General features: G+C 44.6%; 1 protein-coding gene across 2 annotated transcripts in view; it reads right to left on the bottom strand.

Annotated features, from left to right (window-relative positions):
- The window catches only part of DROSHA (drosha ribonuclease III), a 78,489-nt gene that overhangs the window by 36,083 nt on the left and 23,663 nt on the right, over window positions 1–18,743 (bottom strand). For both annotated transcript variants that reach the window (XM_033154411.1, XM_033154412.1), the window contains exons 13-20: window positions 18,381–18,505; window positions 16,075–16,174; window positions 14,073–14,180; window positions 13,471–13,578; window positions 11,952–12,090; window positions 9,969–10,029; window positions 7,970–8,029; window positions 4,264–4,363 (exon numbers count right to left, since the gene is read on the bottom strand). In XM_033154411.1, coding sequence (XP_033010302.1) covers window positions 4,264–4,363; window positions 7,970–8,029; window positions 9,969–10,029; window positions 11,952–12,090; window positions 13,471–13,578; window positions 14,073–14,180; window positions 16,075–16,174; window positions 18,381–18,505 — 801 coding nt within the window. The remainder of the gene's footprint in view (window positions 1–4,263; window positions 4,364–7,969; window positions 8,030–9,968; window positions 10,030–11,951; window positions 12,091–13,470; window positions 13,579–14,072; window positions 14,181–16,074; window positions 16,175–18,380; window positions 18,506–18,743) is intronic.

The raw sequence follows: 18,743 nt of genomic DNA on the forward strand, positions 1-18,743 counted from the left end.
GCATTATATAATGCATGCTAATTCTGGCGTGGAAATACATTCCAGAGTTGTCAGACTTCCCCTTTTAACGCATTCATTCTGCTTGGCAGAAAGCCACTGAGGAGTTTTAAAAGCAAGGCGGGTTGAAGAAGAAGAAGGGACAAGGGAGATTTGCGTAGACCCCAGTTTGTTTCCGGGGCGCATCAGAAAAACCCTTTCTCTACCCATGGAGGCTTCTACTGACCAATCTCTCCTTTATTTCCCCATCCGTTCCCCCGGATTTGAAAAACAACAACAAATCCCGAAGGAGACCTTTGTTGAAACGCCTGTACACTCTGTGTGCAGCATAAATACATTCACCTATTTAGTTAATTACAGAAGGAAGCAAAGGAACTTCAGGGAATCATCTGTGTTCAGAATTATGCATGTTTCAGGTTTAATTTAAGCTTTCTGCCCGTCCCATGAGAGGCCAACCCACAGGCCATGGATATATTGAACCTTCCTCTCCAAGGCTTCACGCACAGGGTGGCAAAATAACAGGATTATTTTCCGTGACACCGTTGCTAGGAATGGTAGCCGGGTTATCAAGTCCAACTGACAAGCACGGTTTTCCCTTTCCACATCCTGAATCAACCTTGAGCGGCTTTGAGAAGGTACAGTGGTACTTCGGATTACAGATGCTTCAGGTTACAGACTCCGCTAACCCAGAAATAGTACCTCAGGTTAAGAACTTTGCTTCAGGAAGAGAACAGAAATCGCGCGGCGGTGGCAGCGGGAGGCCCCATTAGCTAAAGTGGTACCTCAGGTTAAGAACAGTTTCAGGTTAAGAACGGACCTCCAGAACGAATTAAATTCTTTTTTATCCCAATAACTTTTTTTATTAGTTTTCACATATTGAAACACATAAAACTTATTGTCTATAACAAGAAGAAATATGTCTCATTACTAAAAACATATATAAAAACTTTCTTATCCTTTCTCACTTTGTTTCATGACTTCCTCAAATACTTCTTTGCTGATTTCATTATAATACATATTTAGCAGTCTTCCATCTCATTTTAAACATTCTTATTTCTAATCCTCTAATTTACATTCTTTCCCTATCATTATCTAAATTTACTAACTATTTTCTAATTATTTCCAATTCTAAATACACACCTAAGCCTCAATTTCTTCCAAAAACTTTCCTCTTTAACAAATATTACAATATTTTTTTTAAAACACACTTTAAAATTGCTCCAATCTTTTAAAATCTTCGTTTTAATTCGTTTGTCAGAACGAATTAAGTTCTTAACCCGAGGTACCACTACTTGAAACGAGCCTGAAACACAGACCCACAAATTCTATAAAAAGCCAGGAAGAAATCTGTGCCTTCTCTCTGCATGGCTAAAGCAACAAACAGGAGGCAAACAAACAAACAAACAAACAAGCAAACAACAAACAACAAGACTCTCTGGATTGCAAAAGCAAGTCATCAAGGTGTGCCACTTCGGACCACAAGACCAAATCCTGAATTTGGGGGACACTTCTTTCTCGAGAGCTTTTTGTAGCTGAATTGGAGGGGTATAAATCCGAAAAGGAAAGATAAATAGAGATGGCCAGACCATGAGGAAATGCAAACCTGCCAGCTTTATATTAATGGCTCGAGAGACGTCCAGAGAATGATGGCCTAAACGTGAAGCTTGGATGGGCATCGTTGGGGTAAAGAACAACGAAGTGTGAGCAATTGGACAATTAAAATGGAAGGAGAGGGACTTTTGAGGTCCCCAAGAAATAAAAGGGAGGGCAATCCATGAACTATGCATCTTTGGGAGCGTTAAGTGACACTGGTTAAAGGAAAGTAAATTGAAAGATCAATCGTAAGCCCTTGGGGCAGTAACTAAGTCACTGCTATGTTTTCAGGAGCATCTAGAACATCCGTAAATCTTTCAGTAGTTTTAAATAAGAGGCAGGCTCTGCTTTATGGCTGCGTTCAGAAGCAGCGCTGGCGAGGAACAATTTTTAAACATGCAAAAGAGAGGGTTACAAACAGAGGTCTGGATTCTTTTTTTTTAATCTAAATTCACAAACGAATAAAAATAGAGACATACATCTCAAGCGTCTTTAACAACAATCTGGGGTGCAGAGCTCTTATTTGGTTAAGTGGAGCTTTACCTAATGTGGCGATGGGGAAAAAATTCCCTGCTAAACTCCAGATAAAGCTGATCTAAGTTGGCTGACTGGGGAGGACACACGGCGTCATTGCATAAGGTGGGAAAAAGATCTAAAATTGAGAAGCATGGGGAAAAAGACAGAAAGCATTGGCTAAACTATTATGCCACCAACTGAACTGTGCGAAACCAGCAAAATAGTCAACTTGTGGTACCTCGAGTTACAAACGCCTCAGGTTACAAATGCTTCAGGTTACAAACTCTGCTAACCTGGAAGAGTTACCTTGAGTTGAGAAATTTGCCCCAGGATGAGAAGGGAAATCGTGTGCAGCAAGAGGCCCCATTAGCGAAAGCACGCCTCTAGTTAAAAACAGTTTCGTGTTAAGAACGGACCTCCGGAACGAATTAAGTTCGTAACTAGAGGTACCACTGTAACTGGTAAGAGAAGTCTCTCTGTATGCTTCCTCTGAAGCCTGAAATATTAGTCACTGTCACCAACAGGGATGACTTTCCCACTGTCAAAACCCATTGTTGACGGTTCTGACCTTCTCAACCTGATCTGCTTCGAACGGGTCTTCCCTTCCGACGTGCCACGATTGTAATGTTTTGCAAGGTTCTTTAAAACCATCGTTTACTTTCATGAGCCTGTGATAAAAGCAGGTTGCGGGTAGCCTTTTTCAGAACAAGGGCCCACCTGTAACCTTAAGCCACACTGACACCCTTTAACTGTGCAATGACCATTTTTGTCTTTCCCCCACTTTCTACACTGTTATGTACTGAGTTGAATAGGATCCAAACTGCAGCAGTCTGATTGGTCCTAGAACAATAGGATTGAGATTGCAGCAGTCTGATTGGTCCGCAGGAGCCACCCAATCCAGCTCCAGGTGGAAGTGAATCCGCACTCCGATTGGCATACAGGAGTATCCCGGAATTAGCCAATCACGTGGGGCCCATTGTGTAAATAAAGCAAACGTTTTGGGGGAACTGCATTCCTCACTACTATGAGCTGAATAAAGAGCATGAAATTCACACTTGACTCCGAGTATATTTCATACACTCTCCATTTTTTTATTACATGCCTCCTTAAACTATCAACTCAGACCAAGTTACGAATCCCATTTTGGTACAGCTGAGTTGGCAGAGCGCAAGAGACTCTTAATCTCAGGGTCGTGGGTTCGAGCCTCACGTTGGACAAAAGATTCCTGCATTGCGGGGGGTTGGATTAGACAATCCTACTGGTTCCTTCCAACTCTGCAGTTCTATGACTCTATATTATTATTATTATTATTATTATTATTATTATTAATTATATCCCGCCCATCTGGCTGGGTTTCCCCAGCCACTCTGGGCAGCTATATATGTGGCATATTGTATAAATAAATAATTTTCCCAATGGAAGACCAACTGACCATGTGAGCTCATTCCCCCCCCCCCAAGAACTCTCGCAATATTTAAATTACATTTTAAAATATATTACGATGTCAGCCCGTGTCTTTAGGCTGAAGAGCAGGGGGGGTTGTTTAATTATATAAATAATAAACAAACACATAACGCTGGGCCAAATGCTTTTTTCTTTTTCTTTTTCTTTGCCCTCCATTGTCTATCTGCTCCGGTCCACTTTCTCTACCATGTTACATAGATGGAACAATTGAGTTGATAATGCCCCTTTCCTAAGCTGGGTTTGGAAGGGGACATACGTAAAGTGAATTGTGCCTAAAACAAAATGCTCTGTGTGTATTCTGAAGCGTAGCCGGTACGAGTCGTCTCCCACTGAAAGCTCCTAATTAAACTCCTAATTTGAGTTCCTAATTTTAAAATGAAATGAAATAAAATCTAAAGCATATTGGTCATCTCCCAGAGGCACCTTTGTAGTACACTGCAAGGCCTCAGAAGCACAAAGCGCCATTTTCTGCCAAATTATGGCCACCCATATCTTGACTCCAAGGCGCGCCTGCCCAGTTGGGTCCTGTTTCTAATAAGGTATAAAACTTCAGAAGTTCTGCTGCCTACAAGGAGATTGCAGTGCGGCCCCAAGAAAAACACAAGTGTGGATTGCCCACCTTCACTTAACGAATCCATCTTGGCAACTCAAAGCCAATTCAAACTGGGGGGGGGGGGGGAATTGTTAACTTACCTTGGCCAGCATGGCCAGATGTTGGTTCTGAACGATGGCAGTGCGATATGTGGCTAAGCCCCCTTCCTCTAGACTTGGAAACAGGTAGTATAAATGCACACTGGAAAGAAAGGAGAAAAGGAACATCAAAAGCCGTAAATCTCTCAACGGCAGAGACACTTAACAGGTTATTTCAGCAACTGCCTCTCTCCACAAGAAACCATAATTGTCTGCTCTTATGCACGAGGCAAAACATTTTCATTTACCTAGGCGCTTGGTCCTTAATATGGCACAGGAGTGGGGGAAGAAGCTTTGGTACCCCAGCTGTTGCTGAACTACAACTCCCATCAGCTCTCGTAAGCAAGGGTGATAGGCAGGGAATGTGGGATTTATAGTTCAGCAATATCTGAAAGGCAAAAGGTTCCCCACATCTGATGTGGAGGATAATTACGTTATGGGTCGTATCGGTCATGTTTAGAGCCGACTCAGTGAAATTAAGAGACATGATTCATTTAGCTTCATTAATTTCAACAGGTCTACTCTGAGTAAGGTGTAGCTGAATACAAAGCTAGGTCGACGGCCTCCTTTTTGTGTCCATCCTTTAAGCTGGTTATCTTGGCCACACTTCTGTGCAAGCCAGGCAGCAAGTTTCACTGGAAAGAAAGTTCTGCTGAGTTCATCCTAGATTTTTTTTTTTTTTTTTTAAAAGGTAAAGGACCCCTGACACTTAAGTCCTGTTGCGAACGATTCTGGGGTTGCAGCGCTCATCACGCTTTACTGGCAGACAGTTTTTCTGGGTCATGTGGCCAGCATGACTAAGCCGCTTCTGGCGAAACCAGAGCAGTGCATGGGAACGGCGTTTACTTTCCCGCCGGAGTGGTACCTATTTATCTACTTGCACTTTGACGTGCTTTCGAATTGCTAGGTTGGCAGGAGCTGGGACCGAGCAACGGGAGCTCACCCCATCGCGGGGATTCGAACCGCCGACCTTCTGATCGGAAAGCCCAAGGCTCAGTGGTTTAGACCACAGCGCCACCCAGAAGTAAATCCAACTAAGTACAATGAGACTTCCTCCTAGATAACTGTGCAAAGGGTTGCAGCCGCACGGCGCAATCCTGTACAGGCCCCACTGACTTCAACGTGGCAGACAATTTCTTTTGTACCAACTCGTACAAAGACCAAGGCGTTTTGGCTGCCAGAACAGCCCCTACAAAGAAATCACATCCCGGGGAAAGTTCTATGCTCACAGTGCCAATTTTCGAGCCTCAGAAAGATTACATGTAAAAATGCACTGCGGAGGTTTACGTAAATATAAGTACTCAGAGAGCTTGTTTTTGAGCATTAAATAAATCTGTCCTCCTTCAGCCCCTGCTATTTTCGGAGATAAAAGCCCACATACGGTTTTATGCAAACCAAACAAAGCAAAAAGCCGCTCATCCCAAAGTAGTTGTGGGAAGGCACCGATGGCATTTTTCTTTTCTTCTTCCGTAACATCTTAACACTTTTGCAGCCTCTCTCTAAATAAGTAGACCACTTTTCCCATTACAAACGGACACACCTGAGATCTAGAAATGAGCTTCAAATCTCCCACCCTGGAGTTTTGGGTGCTACCTGCTGTCACAAATGACACTTACCAAGGAAATGGCTGCTGTTTTCGCTAGGCTATAAAAAGTCAATTTTACATTATTTTTGTCAGGGGTTTTTTGTTGTTGTTTCTTTCTGAGAAGAGCCTATGCAGGAAAAATGAAAGCCACCTTCCATTAACCGGGAATATGTTAGTGATTTATTCCAAATACACAAGCACGAAACTGCAAACTACCGAAAGGCAAAACGCCAAGTGCGCCATTATGAAGTTGGGATTAATGAGTACTAACCCCACACTTGGGGAGAGAGAATTGGGTGGGTGGGTGGGGGGATTCAAAGTGTATTTGCAAACACACTTTTTGCTTGAGATTACAGTCGGAAAGATCAAGGAGCTCCGTGACAGGAAGATGACACGTTCCAAAATGATGTATTCCTTTTATTTGCCGGCTATAAACTTTGAAGCGTTTGGCCCTAGACTAGCCATTCTCCAGAGCTGTTATGAGCAACTTTCAATTACATTTGACAGGACACAGTCATCAGCTTTTCATCTCAGAGTATTACACTTCAGGCCCTCGGCTCGGAATGAAACTTCAAACGAAGACACGAGGCATGGGCAGCCTCCTGAGCTGCAGCGGGGATGCGGACTTGGCAGGCCAAAAACCTTTTGCATCTACAGTGGAACCTCGGTTTTCGAACGTAATCCGTTCCGGTAGACCGTTTTACTTCCGAAACGCTCGGAAACCGAGGTGCAAAGGGCTGCCCGCAAATTCAGTTTAGAAAATTGAAAAAAAAAAAAACACGCAGCAGAAGCCATTCAACTTCCAAGGCACGTTTGAAAATGGAAGCATTTACTTCCGGGTTTTGGCGTTCAGATTCTGAAACGTTCGTGAACTGAGGTTCTACTGTACTCTCTTTCTTTTAAATGCCCAGTAACATGTTATACAGGGGAAACTGAGCAATAGACTGATTTGGGGCTTGCCAACGTGGCAGCCTTGGGGTCGTCCCTTGATGGCTCTGCGCCCCCTTCCCTTTTTGCAAGATGATGGGAGGTGGTTATAGTTTTCTCCCTTGAAAAGTACACAAAAAGCCGAAGCAGAAAGTTGGAAGAGTGCGCTCCGGAAATGCTTCCGGGTTGTGGCCGTTCTTAACTCAAACGTCCGCAACCCAGGGTGTGCGTAACCCGGGGTTCCACTGTATATAATTTTTGTTCTATTTAAATAAAAATAAAAATCTGAGCGCAACCTGGGAGAGGAATAACGACTCGCCTACATTTCCCCAGCAGCCTCAAAGGCGAGGCAAGAAAAGCAGTTTTAGCAAAAGCCCTGCTAAACTAAGACTGGTACAAGTGGTAGAGTCCTCTCACAATGGAAGGCAAATCACTGTGAGAGTCGGCTCTCAACAGCAGCAGTCACCTCTTTGAATTCTGAGCATGCAGAGTGAGGTCAGCTTCCACCTGGACATACAAAATTGCCAGGATGCACATTAACAGGATAAAGTCCAGTCATTCCCCCCCCCTGCCCTCTTTTTGGAGCTGCTGACAAACTAGAGAGCAAAAGGTACCAGTTGATGACAGAATATCTAGAACTGGATCTGGGTTCAATTCTGAGCTTAGTCCTAAGCAAAATGAGATACAGACAGGAACGTGCTTGAAGCATTTTGAGGACTATCTAAATTACTTCTTATTTCTCCCCCCCCCCCCTTTCTTTTTTAAAGACTTTTGTATGGCTATTCGAACAACAAAGCCAATAAATTAGTTTTTTTTAAAGAAAGAAAGAAAGGAAAGAAAAAAAAGATTTGATTCCCTAAGGGCCTCTTTTCCACATCTGGAAAGCAGGAATGACACCAATTTAGCTTGCAAGGATATGAGGGAGATGGAAGAAATACAGATTTTGGCCTGTTTAGCATACTGGAAGCGACACTTTATGTCTACTTTTGTTTGTTTGTTTTTTTAAAAAAAAAAAACAGCAGAGGTCTTTGGTGTTTCAGAACAAAAATAAATAAAAGACATCAGAGTTTTAATTGGCAGAATACCCTTTCAACTGCATGATAGCCCGAAACAAATCGGGTTTTTTTATGTTTTATTTTAATGAGCAAGGTACGATTTTATACCAGAAGGTGCGTTAGGAGTGAACCCAATACTCACCTAGTTAAAAATTCAACCACAGCATCTCCCAAAAATTCCAAGCGCTCGTTGTGGTTGATCCTGCAAACAGACAAATGCCAGGACCGTTACACGTGACCCTTATGCATATGAGCAACTAGCGATGGATAAACAACAGCCGGTCAACTCCTTGGGGCGATAAAGCAAAAAAAGTGTTAGGCTCCCACTGCTTTCGGTCTTTGACACGCCATCCTCCGATGCCCAACAGTGAATATTTGGGTTTCTTCTGTGCGGCACCAAAAAAAACCACAGGCAGCCGGAAAGGTAATAAGGCCGATCGTAATTTTGTGTCAACTTATTAACCAAAGGAAAAGAATAATGATGTACAATGGCATGCTGAGACCAGCTTTCGCGTGCCCTGCCATTGCCCTGGATGATTTAAAGAGAAGCCTCCTCCTAGGCCATCTTAAGGCTTTTGGCACGGTGCCTTGGAAGAAGAAAAAGAAAGCATCTTGCAGGGAGGTACTGTTGTGATATTATACCATGCCGAGCTGCGAACGCTGCAGCAGCAAGGTCACAAGACTTAAGCGTCATGTTTCGCACTGTGGGAAATCCAACAGTCATTCCACACATGTGATGTCATTGTAATGTACGGATGTATTTTACTTTCAGTTCTGCGTCAGGAGATGCAGGCGCTTCAATAGACAGCTCTGAAATAATGAGCTGGCTACGCAGAGACATTCTGCACTTTATCTACAATAAAGTAGGTTTTAGCCTTACTGGCTGATGCGTGTTGTTTTTCAAGCTGGGAAACAATCGCATATTACCCTTGTGCCCCTGGACTCCTGAAGCCAGAGGGCACGGAAGCTTCGTCCGCCTTGGGGGTCAGTCTTTCAACCTGCCCCCGCGGGAAGTTTTCATAACAGGTATGGCATCCTCTGTTTGGTACAGCATCGCGGTCCCTCCTGCTCTTTCCCTGCACGGAAAGAGGCTTGCCGGGAGCGCTTGGGCATTTGCCGGAAAGCAGGTAAGCCGAGTGTGTTTTTAAGACTGGAAAGAAATCACTAACCAATGAGTAACCAGGTGGTTACTGCAAAGAGGCAAAAGGTGCACAGGCCACGAATAGGTTTACTGGGAGCAGTTACAGCCATGCAATATTGTGTTGCTGGAAATGCACAGTTTCCCCTAACTGAAAGCCAGATGGGTGGAGTATAAATAATAATAATAATAATAATAATAATAATAATAATAATAATAATAATAATAATATTTCTGTTTTTGATCCCGCTTACTGCAATGGAACAGCGAGCTTGTAATTGCAACAACTACCACCCAGAAACTATGTCGTTTGTGTAAATGTAAACGTAAAGGACCCCCTGGGTGGTTAAGTCCTGTCAAAGGCGACTTTGGGGTTGCGCCGCTCATCTCGCTTTCAGGACGAGGGAGCCGGCAGTTGTCCACAGACAGCTTTCCGGGTCATGTGGCCAGCATGACTATGCCACTTCTGGCACAAAGGGACACCGTGATGGAAACCAGAGCGCGCGGAAACGTTGTTTATCTTCCCGCCACAGTGATACCGATTTATCTACTTGCGCTGGTGTGCTTTCGAACTGCTAGGTTGGCAGGAGCTGGGACAGAGCAACGGGAGCTCACCCCATTGCATGGATTCGAACGCTGACCTTCTGACTGGCAAGCCCAAGAGGCTCAGTGGTTTAGACCACAGCGCCACCCGCGTTACTGCAAATAGGTGAAAGGTGCAGAGGCCATAAATAGGTTGACTGGTAGCAGTTCTGACCATGTGGCACTGCAATATCCTGTTGCTGGAAATGCGCAGTTCCTCCTAACTGAAAGCTGCCCAGAACGGCTGGGAAAACCCAATCAGATAGGTGGGGTATAAATAATAAAGTTGTTGTTATTAATTATTATTATTATTACTATTATTATTGTCATTAAGAGTTCTGTTCTGATCCCACTTACTGCAATGGACCAGCGAGCTCGTAATTGCAACAACTACCACCCAGAAATTATGTTGTTTGCATACCTGGAAGGAGTTGGATCATCTTGCCCAAGACGTGACATGATATTGATCAAGGTGTTTATGCCTGGGGGGGGGGGGGGGGAATACAAACCACATGATATTTAAAAGGTAACCCCGTGTAAACAGGCACATTTTCTTTTAAGGGTTCAGCACAAAAGTACCCTTCCAGTAACGTGAATTATGTATTGTCATCTCAACAGTAAATGATCAAGCTTATGACATACGTTTGTAGTAAGGTTAAAGCTACTGGGAAATGATACATAATGAATTGAAAAGGATGTTTAAAATAACATTTGTAAAAAAAAGTCAGAAGCTTTTCTTTTGGGAATGATAGGGCCAGAACTACCTAAACTGTATAGAAACTTATTCATTTATGTGACTACAGCGGCAAGAATGTTACTCGCCCCAAAATGGAAAGAAGAATAAGTCCCAGCAAAGGAAGAACGGATACAAAAACTTATGGAATATGCAGAAAGGGTGAAACTTACCAGAAGAATAAGAAATCAAGATAACAAACTTTTAATAAAAGAATGGAAATGGTTTATTGAATATTTGCAGATAAATTGTAAACATGTAAGAACACTGGCAGGATTACTGTAATAACCTGCAGTTGTATAAGAGTATATATTAAAAGCAGATGAATAAATGAACAAATTAAGTTAATTTGGATATGCAAAAGATATTAAAAATCAATTTAAGGAACCACAGAAAGAGGGGGAAGGAAGTCAAGTTTTGAATTGTTAAAATGATTGTAAAATTAGCAAAATGTATAAACCTGAAAAGAATAAATAAAGGGGGGGGGGAGCTTATAACATAGGTTTGTATCCCAATAGGTACCTCTGTATCCCAATTGCCAAGTACCTCTGTAGACTCAAAATCCAGCTGCAATTTCTCCAGTCCCAACCCTGTTTGACCATTGCCCAACCTTTTCGGCTTTGGGCATTCACCACGTGTGAAGCCCATCCTTTTCACACTTTAGTCTGGAAAGTCTCCCCCTTTTTTAAAAGCAAACTATCCATTCAACTCAGATGACCATCTTAACTCCACAAACCTGGGAATATGCCCCATTGAATTCAATGGGATTTACTTTACACAACCACCCTGCAATTAGTAAAATAATAGGGGCTGAACTATGCAAAAAACAAACAAACAAACAAAAAACCTTTCGCTTGTTGGGCTCGATTTCTACATGCAAGCAGCACAAGAACTCTGCCTGCTTTTGCCACCTCATGGTAGAACAGCAATCGACATTCGGGCGATGAGAACACAGCATGGGGAACGGTCTTATGAGAAGGCATGCTGGCTCTGATTAGCACCAGGATGCATGACCACTTGGCAACGACACCTAAGTATACCTGAAGGAGCGTCTCCATCCCCATCGTTCAGCCTGGATACTGAGGTCCAGCTCCAAGGGCGGTTCCCTCACTGCGAGAAGTGAGGCTACAGGGAACAAGGCAGATGGCCCTCTTGGTAGTGGCACCTGCCCTGGTGGAACGCCCTCCCACCAGATGTCAAGGAAATAAACCACTATCTGACTTTTAGAAGACATCTGAAGACAACTCTGTTTAGGGAAGTTTTTAATGTTTGATGTTTTATCATGTTTTTAATATTCTGTTGGGAGCCGCCCAGAGTGGCCGGGGAAACACAGCCATATATTATTATTATTATTATTATTATTATTATTATTATTATTATTATTATTATTATTATTATTATGCCTTGGGTTCCTCAAAAGAAGAAAGGTGGTTTCAAATGTTTCATGTTTTATCGTGTTTTTTATATTCTGTTGGAAGCTGCCCAAAGTGGCTGGGGAAACCTGGCCAGATGGGCGGGGTATAAGTAATTAATAATAATAATAATAATAATAATAATAATGCCTTGGGTTCCTCAAGAGAAGAAAGGTGATATATACAGTAGAGGAAAGGAAGTAAAATAGATGAGGAGAGAGAAGTGAGAGGGGGAAATCAAGACACCAGCAAAACGTACCTTTTTTCCTCATATGCATGTGGTGGACTTTCCTATCTCCATATTTGGGCTGGCGGATGCCGCAATTGGACAAAGAATTTCTGGCGTGGTCTGGATTCATCCCGAAGTTTAGGTGATGGCTTGGGTGAGTCATGGCCAGCTGTAAACGCGACAGAATCCCAAAGTAAAGACAAAACAGCCTTGTAAGCCTGCACTGCTCATTCCGATCACTGCAAAGCTTTAAAACGGACAGCTGCCGTGAAATTTCAGCAGCGCAGAACCACCCCAAGTTTGCACAACCGATAAAGCAAGTTCAGAAGTTTTAGAATCATAGAATCCTAGAATCCTAGAGTTGGAAGAGACCACAACGGCCATCCAGTCCAACCCCCTGCCAAGCAGGAAACACCATCAAAGCATTCCTGACAGATGGCTGTCAAGCCTCTGCTTAAAGACCTCCAAAGAAGGAGACTCCACCACACTCCTTGGTAGCAAATTCCACTGCCGAACAGCTCTCACTGCCAGGAAGTTCTTCCTAATGTTTAGGTGGAATCTTCTTTCTTGTAGTTTGAATCCATTGGTTGTTCCAAGTCCTCAGCGTCAGTAAGCGCCAATAGCTAAGCGTTGCAACTCAGTTCCAAAGACAACTTATAGTTCAGGAACACGTGGAACCGGCACAGTTTGAGGCAGAGTTCGAAACTCCCATTGTTCCGGGCGTGTTTTGTGACAGGGAATTTCACGAGCACGAGCAGTTTCTGAGCTCTGAAATTTCAGATTGAAACTGCATATTGTGGGGGAAAGGAAAAGGCATGTACTTTTCAACGCTTTCCATTTTAACTCTATTTGTTCACTTGAAAGACTCTCAATAATTAAAAAAAAAGCAACAGAGAACTGCACGTGAGGATCTAATTGCTGCAGCCAATAACCATGCAAAAATATCAGGCATGATAAAATCTTTGCTCTTTAATGGCATATTTTCTGACACCTTTGTTTCGTATTCACAGGAATGCAGGTGGACTAGATCTAAATACTTGATTTACCTACACCTTATAAACATAAACAGCTCCACCATCCTTCTCCTTATATTCCACCCCTTCCATCCTTTCATTGACCCCCCTCCAACCAATGCCCTGGACTCATCTACATGGGTCAGTTAAAACGTTAAAAATACATTATAAACATGTGACACCAGAGGGCGCTGTAGAGCAATAGGAAATGGCATTGAAAGCTATACTGCTATTTTTTAAGCGTTTCTACAGATCAGTGTAGATCCAGCCCCTCTCTCTGCTCCAACCCCGTTGGCGCACCATGTGATGCCAAGGGCCGGTGCTTCCGACACATTCTTTGGCTCCCTGATTGGCTGCCTCCATCAGCCCCCCCCCCCCCCGTCTCCAGGTCGCCCTGGTCAGTTCTCTGGCTCTGCCATCCACAAGCTAATGCAAACTTACCAGCGCATCTATTCCCTGCTCCTTTCCCCCCGCCACAATGCAACTTCAAACACATAGGAGTGCGTTCCGGTGTATGACCTTCAGCATTTGCTTACCTGCAATAAGCAGCGATCTTTAAAAGTGTAGCCTATCAGTTTATCTAGATGCATCAAACATTGATGGTAGCGGATGTGATGAGTCAGGACAGGGAGCATCATGGCATGCTAGGAGAAAGAATTGCCATTATTTATTTACCTGGAACTTTTAGCCCTATGTTTTTTCAAGTATTCAAGTAGTAGTAGTAGAAGAAGAAGAAGAAGAAGAAGAAGAAGAAGAAGAAGAAGAAGAGGAGTTTGGATTTGATACCCCGCTTTATCACTACCCTAATGAGTCTCCAAGCGGCTAACATTCTCCTTTCCCTTCCTCCCCCACAACAAACACTCTGGGATGTCAGTGGGGCTGAGACTTCAGAGAAGTGTGACTAGCCCAAGGTCACCCAGCAGCTACATGTGGAGGAGAGGAGACGCAAACCCAGTTCACCAGATTATGAGACTACCGCTCTTAACCACTACACCACACTGGAAGACGGCAGCAATGGAGGGGGGCTCTCACTTGCTACCCCTATCCCAGCCGCCTCATCCGCATGCCTCAGATTTCACACAAATAAATAAAATGCATATGCTTCGTTCGCTAGGGATACGGAAGGGTATCCACTCACCTGACAGACATCGGAGCGGATGCCCGTTTTCCAGAACCCTTGGCTGCTCAGCTCGACGGTCACTTCGCGACGCATGGTGTTTTTCTGCCTAATCTTCTGCAGCGCTTCCTTTAAAGCAAAAAAGAAAAAAGAAAGGGGGGGTTATCTCTGTAGGACCTGACCTGGGATAGCTCAGCAGAGCAACCTAAATTGCCCTTACGAGCATTCAGAAAAGAGAGTCTTGGGTCAATGGGGCTTCTCTCACTCGCTGCTTGGGACATGGGAGCAAAACACGACGTAAGAAAATGAGAATACCCTCCCACACCCCATGTGCTAGGATGAAGTTCAATGGCATCTGGGCCCTAGTGCTTGGCCCTAGAGTTCCATCGTCTTTCTCATACTTAAATAATACCATATCGATCTGCTCTTCCCCTCCCAACCTGGGATTGTATCAGACCTGAGTGTTTCCCATCTTGAAAACCTAGAAAGCTGCTGCAGACCAATGTAGACGGTGCTAAGATGGACCGGCGATCCGGCTTCATATAAGGCACGTTTCCACGTTCCGGGAAAATGACTACCAGGTTTGTGCACAGAACACACTGCAGGTGTGGACAGGAGCCACGCGCAGCACCTGAGCAGTTCCTCAAAAGGCTTGAGATCATGCCAACACAGAAAGTGTGTCAGATCAACTTTCACTAAGTCCGGCATGCTTTGCAAGAATCCCAGAATCTGATGCTCTCGTGTGCTTGCCAGAGGCATCTGTTTGGCCACTGTGATAACCGGATGCTGAATCTTACGGGCTTTGGCCTGATCCAGCAGGCCTTTTCTTTTGCTTCTGTCAGACTCAGGCAATCTGCCAGAAACTGACTGTTGCTCCAGAAGCTCAGCCTTCTGTAGAGCTGGCCGATAAATTGGCGTTCAGGTTGCGATACCCGTTTCGGACCATCTGAGCTGGGAATGCATCGTGCCAGCTCAAATTGCCTGCAGGCGGTGTCTGCACCTCCAAGGAAGCGCCCTGCCTCTCGGATGAGATGGAGCAGTATGGGGATCGCTCACCTGAAGGCTGCCCCCCACCCCTAGCTGAGCAGTTTAATGAAGCCCCCAGTGCCTCTCCTGTTTGCATGAGCCAGAGCAATATCGGGGCTTGGTAAAGGTAAAGGTAAAGGTAAAGGTAAAGGGACCCCTGACCATCAGGTCCAGTCGTGTCCGACTCTGGGGTTGCGGCGCTCATCTCGCTCTATAGGCCGAGGGAGCCGGCGTTTGTCCTCAGACAGCTTCCGGGTCGTGTGGCCAGCATGACAAAGCCGCTTCTGGCGAACCAGAGCAGCGCACAGAAACGCCGTTTACCTTCCCGCTGGAGCGGTACCTATTTATCTACTTGCACTTTTACTGTGCTTTCGAACTGCTAGGTGGGCAGGAGCAGGGACCAAGCAATGGGAGCTCACCCCGTGGCAGGGATTCGAACCGCCGACCTTCTGATCAGCAAGCCCTAGACTCTGTGGTTTAACCCACAGCGCCACCTGGGTCCCTCGGGGCTTGGTAGGGCTGGGCAATGTATTTCGGCTGCTTCTTGTGGAAGAAGAGGCAGCCAGGATACATTCCAGAAATCGTGGTATATCGGCATGTCACACCATTAAGCTGCTGATATATCACAATGCCGAAAATCAGGTATCGCCCAGCCCTAGTCTTCTGTCTCTTGGGTTTGTTGTTGTTGGGAAAAAAGGAAAACCTAAATCTGGGAATCTGTGGTAGAGAGCATGAGGCAGAGCAAAGGAATAAATTAAAATGCCAAAGGTCTAAATTGCTTTGGAGACAAAGCAATGGTGCATTAACGCTGTGCTATTTGCAAAGAACCGTGGCAATATTTTCCAGCACCCTCTTCAGCCTAAGGTCCAGGGTTCGAGTCTCAGCAAAGGCAACAGCAACGTAAAGAAACAAAACATGGTATACAGACACACAGAGAAATTAGGACGGGAATAAAATAAAATAAAATAAAATAAAATAAAATAAAATAAAATCATACTTCTCTTTGCACAAGTTTCTGCTTATCCGCTTGTTTCACTTTGGGGCTGTTAGCCAGCAGGTGGCGCAATTTCACGTAACTCTTCCAGAGTTTTTGGTACCTGAGAATTAAAATAATAATAGTAATAAAAATTTGGATGGGAGATAAATCAGTCTTGATCCGTTTCCTTTTTGTTTTTAGTTTAGACGGTAAAGGGTAAAGGGACCCCCTGACCATTAGGTCCAGTCGTGTCCGACTCTGGGGTTGCGGTGCTCATCTTGCGTTACTGGCCGAGGGAGCCGGCGTACAGCTTCTGGGTCATGTGGCCAGCATGACAAAGCTGCTTCTGGCGAACCAGAGCAGCACACAGAAACGCCGTTTACCTTCCCGCCGGAGCGGTACCTATTTATCTACTTGCACTTTGATGTGCTTTCAAACTGCTAGGTGGGCAGGAGCAGGGACCGAGCAACGGAAGCTCACCCCGTCGCAGGGATTCGAACCGCTGACCTTCCGATCAGCAAGCCCTAGGCTCTGTGGTTTAACCCACAGCGCCACCCGCGTCCCTCTATTAGTTAAGACGGCTGCCTAGCAATTCTCAGGTCCATACTGGAAAGAAATCCTTTCCTATCCTATATATGGAAACTGGCATTGTCTTGAAAAGAGAGCACAGCCAACCATTTCCCAGCTCCGCTTCCAGCTGAACAAAGGTTGTTGGGCTTTGTTTCTCTACAAAAGGAAGAACACATCATTGCTTGGATCAAAGCCCATGGACTCGGGCACTTGGACTGTTCCCAAGACCAGGTTTTTCCCCCTTTACAAGAGACAGTGTCTACGTGAGGCAAACTACGAGGAGCTGCAGGAAGAATCAAGGAAGGTGGTGGGAGATTTGCTATGACAAAATGCAGCAGTGATGGGTAAAAGCTTGAATGGTAATGGGGAAAAACCTGGGCAGCCATTAGAAAAATTTACAGAGGATAAGGCTACCAGGATGGCCTCAGTATTAGGACTGGGCGATATATCAATATATCTCCTCAAACCGGGTTGAAGTTCCTATCGTGATATCAGTTTCGTAGTTTTTGACCTGGCAATATATTGTGAATCAGGATGTGTGCACGCTATGCAAAAATCACCATGTGGGGGGAAAGGTGAAGCCAACCAATGCCTCTACATAGCTCCATCCTTATTTTAGATATTGTGATATATCAGTATATCACAATGTTTAGCTGGGGATGTGTCACAAAGTTGAAAACCAGCTCCTTATTTCAGACATTGTGATATATCGGTATATTGCAATGTTTAGCTGGTGATATCTCTCAAAGCTGAAAACCAGCTCCATCTTTATTTCAGACATTGTGATGTATCAGCATATCACGATGTTTAGCAGTTGAAAACCAGATATTGTCTAGCCCTACTGTTCACCTCTACGTTGTTCCATCATTATTTCAGACATTGTGATATATCGGTGTGTCGCGATGTTTAAAAAGGTAAAGGGACCCCTGACTGTTAGGTCCAGTCGCGGACGACTCTGGGGTTGTGGCGCTCATCTTGCTTTACTGGCCAAGGGAGCTGGCGTACAGCTTCTGGGTCGTGTGGCCAGCATGACTAAGCCGCTTCTGGCGAACCAGAGCAGTGCACGGAAACGGTGTTTACCTTCCCGCCGGAGCGGTACCTATTTATCTACTTGCACTTGACGTGCTTTCGAACTGCTAGGTTGGCAGGAGCTGGGACCGAGCAACAGGATTCGAATCGCCGACCTTCTGATCGGCAAGCCCTAGGCTCTGTAGTTTAACCCACAGTGCCATCCCTGTTGTGATGTTTAGCTGGTGATATATCGCAAAGTTATAAACCAGATCTTGACCAGCCCTTGACCATTTTGCAGATTACTCCCCAGAGAACAAAACAATGTTAATGATCCATCATGCAGTGCACAAAACGTAAGGGAATTGAGTCTTCAGGGAACCCACAGAAATTAAGAGAAGGGAAATCTGCGCTGGTTCAAGATAAATGGTCTACGGTTTACAATATAGGGATTTCATTTTTAAAAGCATGCATGCCTTTGAAACAAAATTAAAGGAATGCAGAAAGCGAAATGTTTTCACTTAAGAGAAGGGGGGGGGAGAGAAAGCATTTCAGAGCCCAGAATTTTACTGTGCAGCGCAGAACAATTACTGATTTTTGCTCCCTCACCCTTTCCATCTATTCCCCAGAGTACTATCGCGGTGGGTGTTTGTAACTGCTTTAACAGAAGCATTTGCTTCTGCACCTGCCCATCAAGAGCAAGGCTGTTAAGACTGCATTCAACCCCAGGCTTGACAATAATTGCTTACTGTGGGTCTCCGGCATAACTGAGTTGAGCAGGTCGTATTCCAAAGTGGACAATAATGGGGAAAGTAATCACATCAGGGTTGAACTGCTCACGATCCAATTGATCAATGCGAACCGAGCTGGGTTTCTGGAGCAAGCGGAGGGAAAAGATCAAACAATTAAAATTAGGTAACAGTGGTTCTATCGCAGGCATATATAACTTTCCGAAAACGGCCTCTCCGCAGAGGAAGAGCCGGCCCCGGAGAAAGCAGGGCCCATTCCAGCTTCCACTGGCTTGTCTCCGCTCGGCAAACGAATCTGAAACCCAACTGAGGTTTCAAATCCTCGTAAAAAGAGAAGCCAGCTGTGACTAAGGGAGGAGGGAG

The sequence above is a fragment of the Lacerta agilis genome, chromosome 7 (assembly GCF_009819535.1).
Source record: "Lacerta agilis isolate rLacAgi1 chromosome 7, rLacAgi1.pri, whole genome shotgun sequence".
In the NCBI taxonomy this organism is placed as follows: domain Eukaryota; kingdom Metazoa; phylum Chordata; class Lepidosauria; order Squamata; family Lacertidae; genus Lacerta; species Lacerta agilis.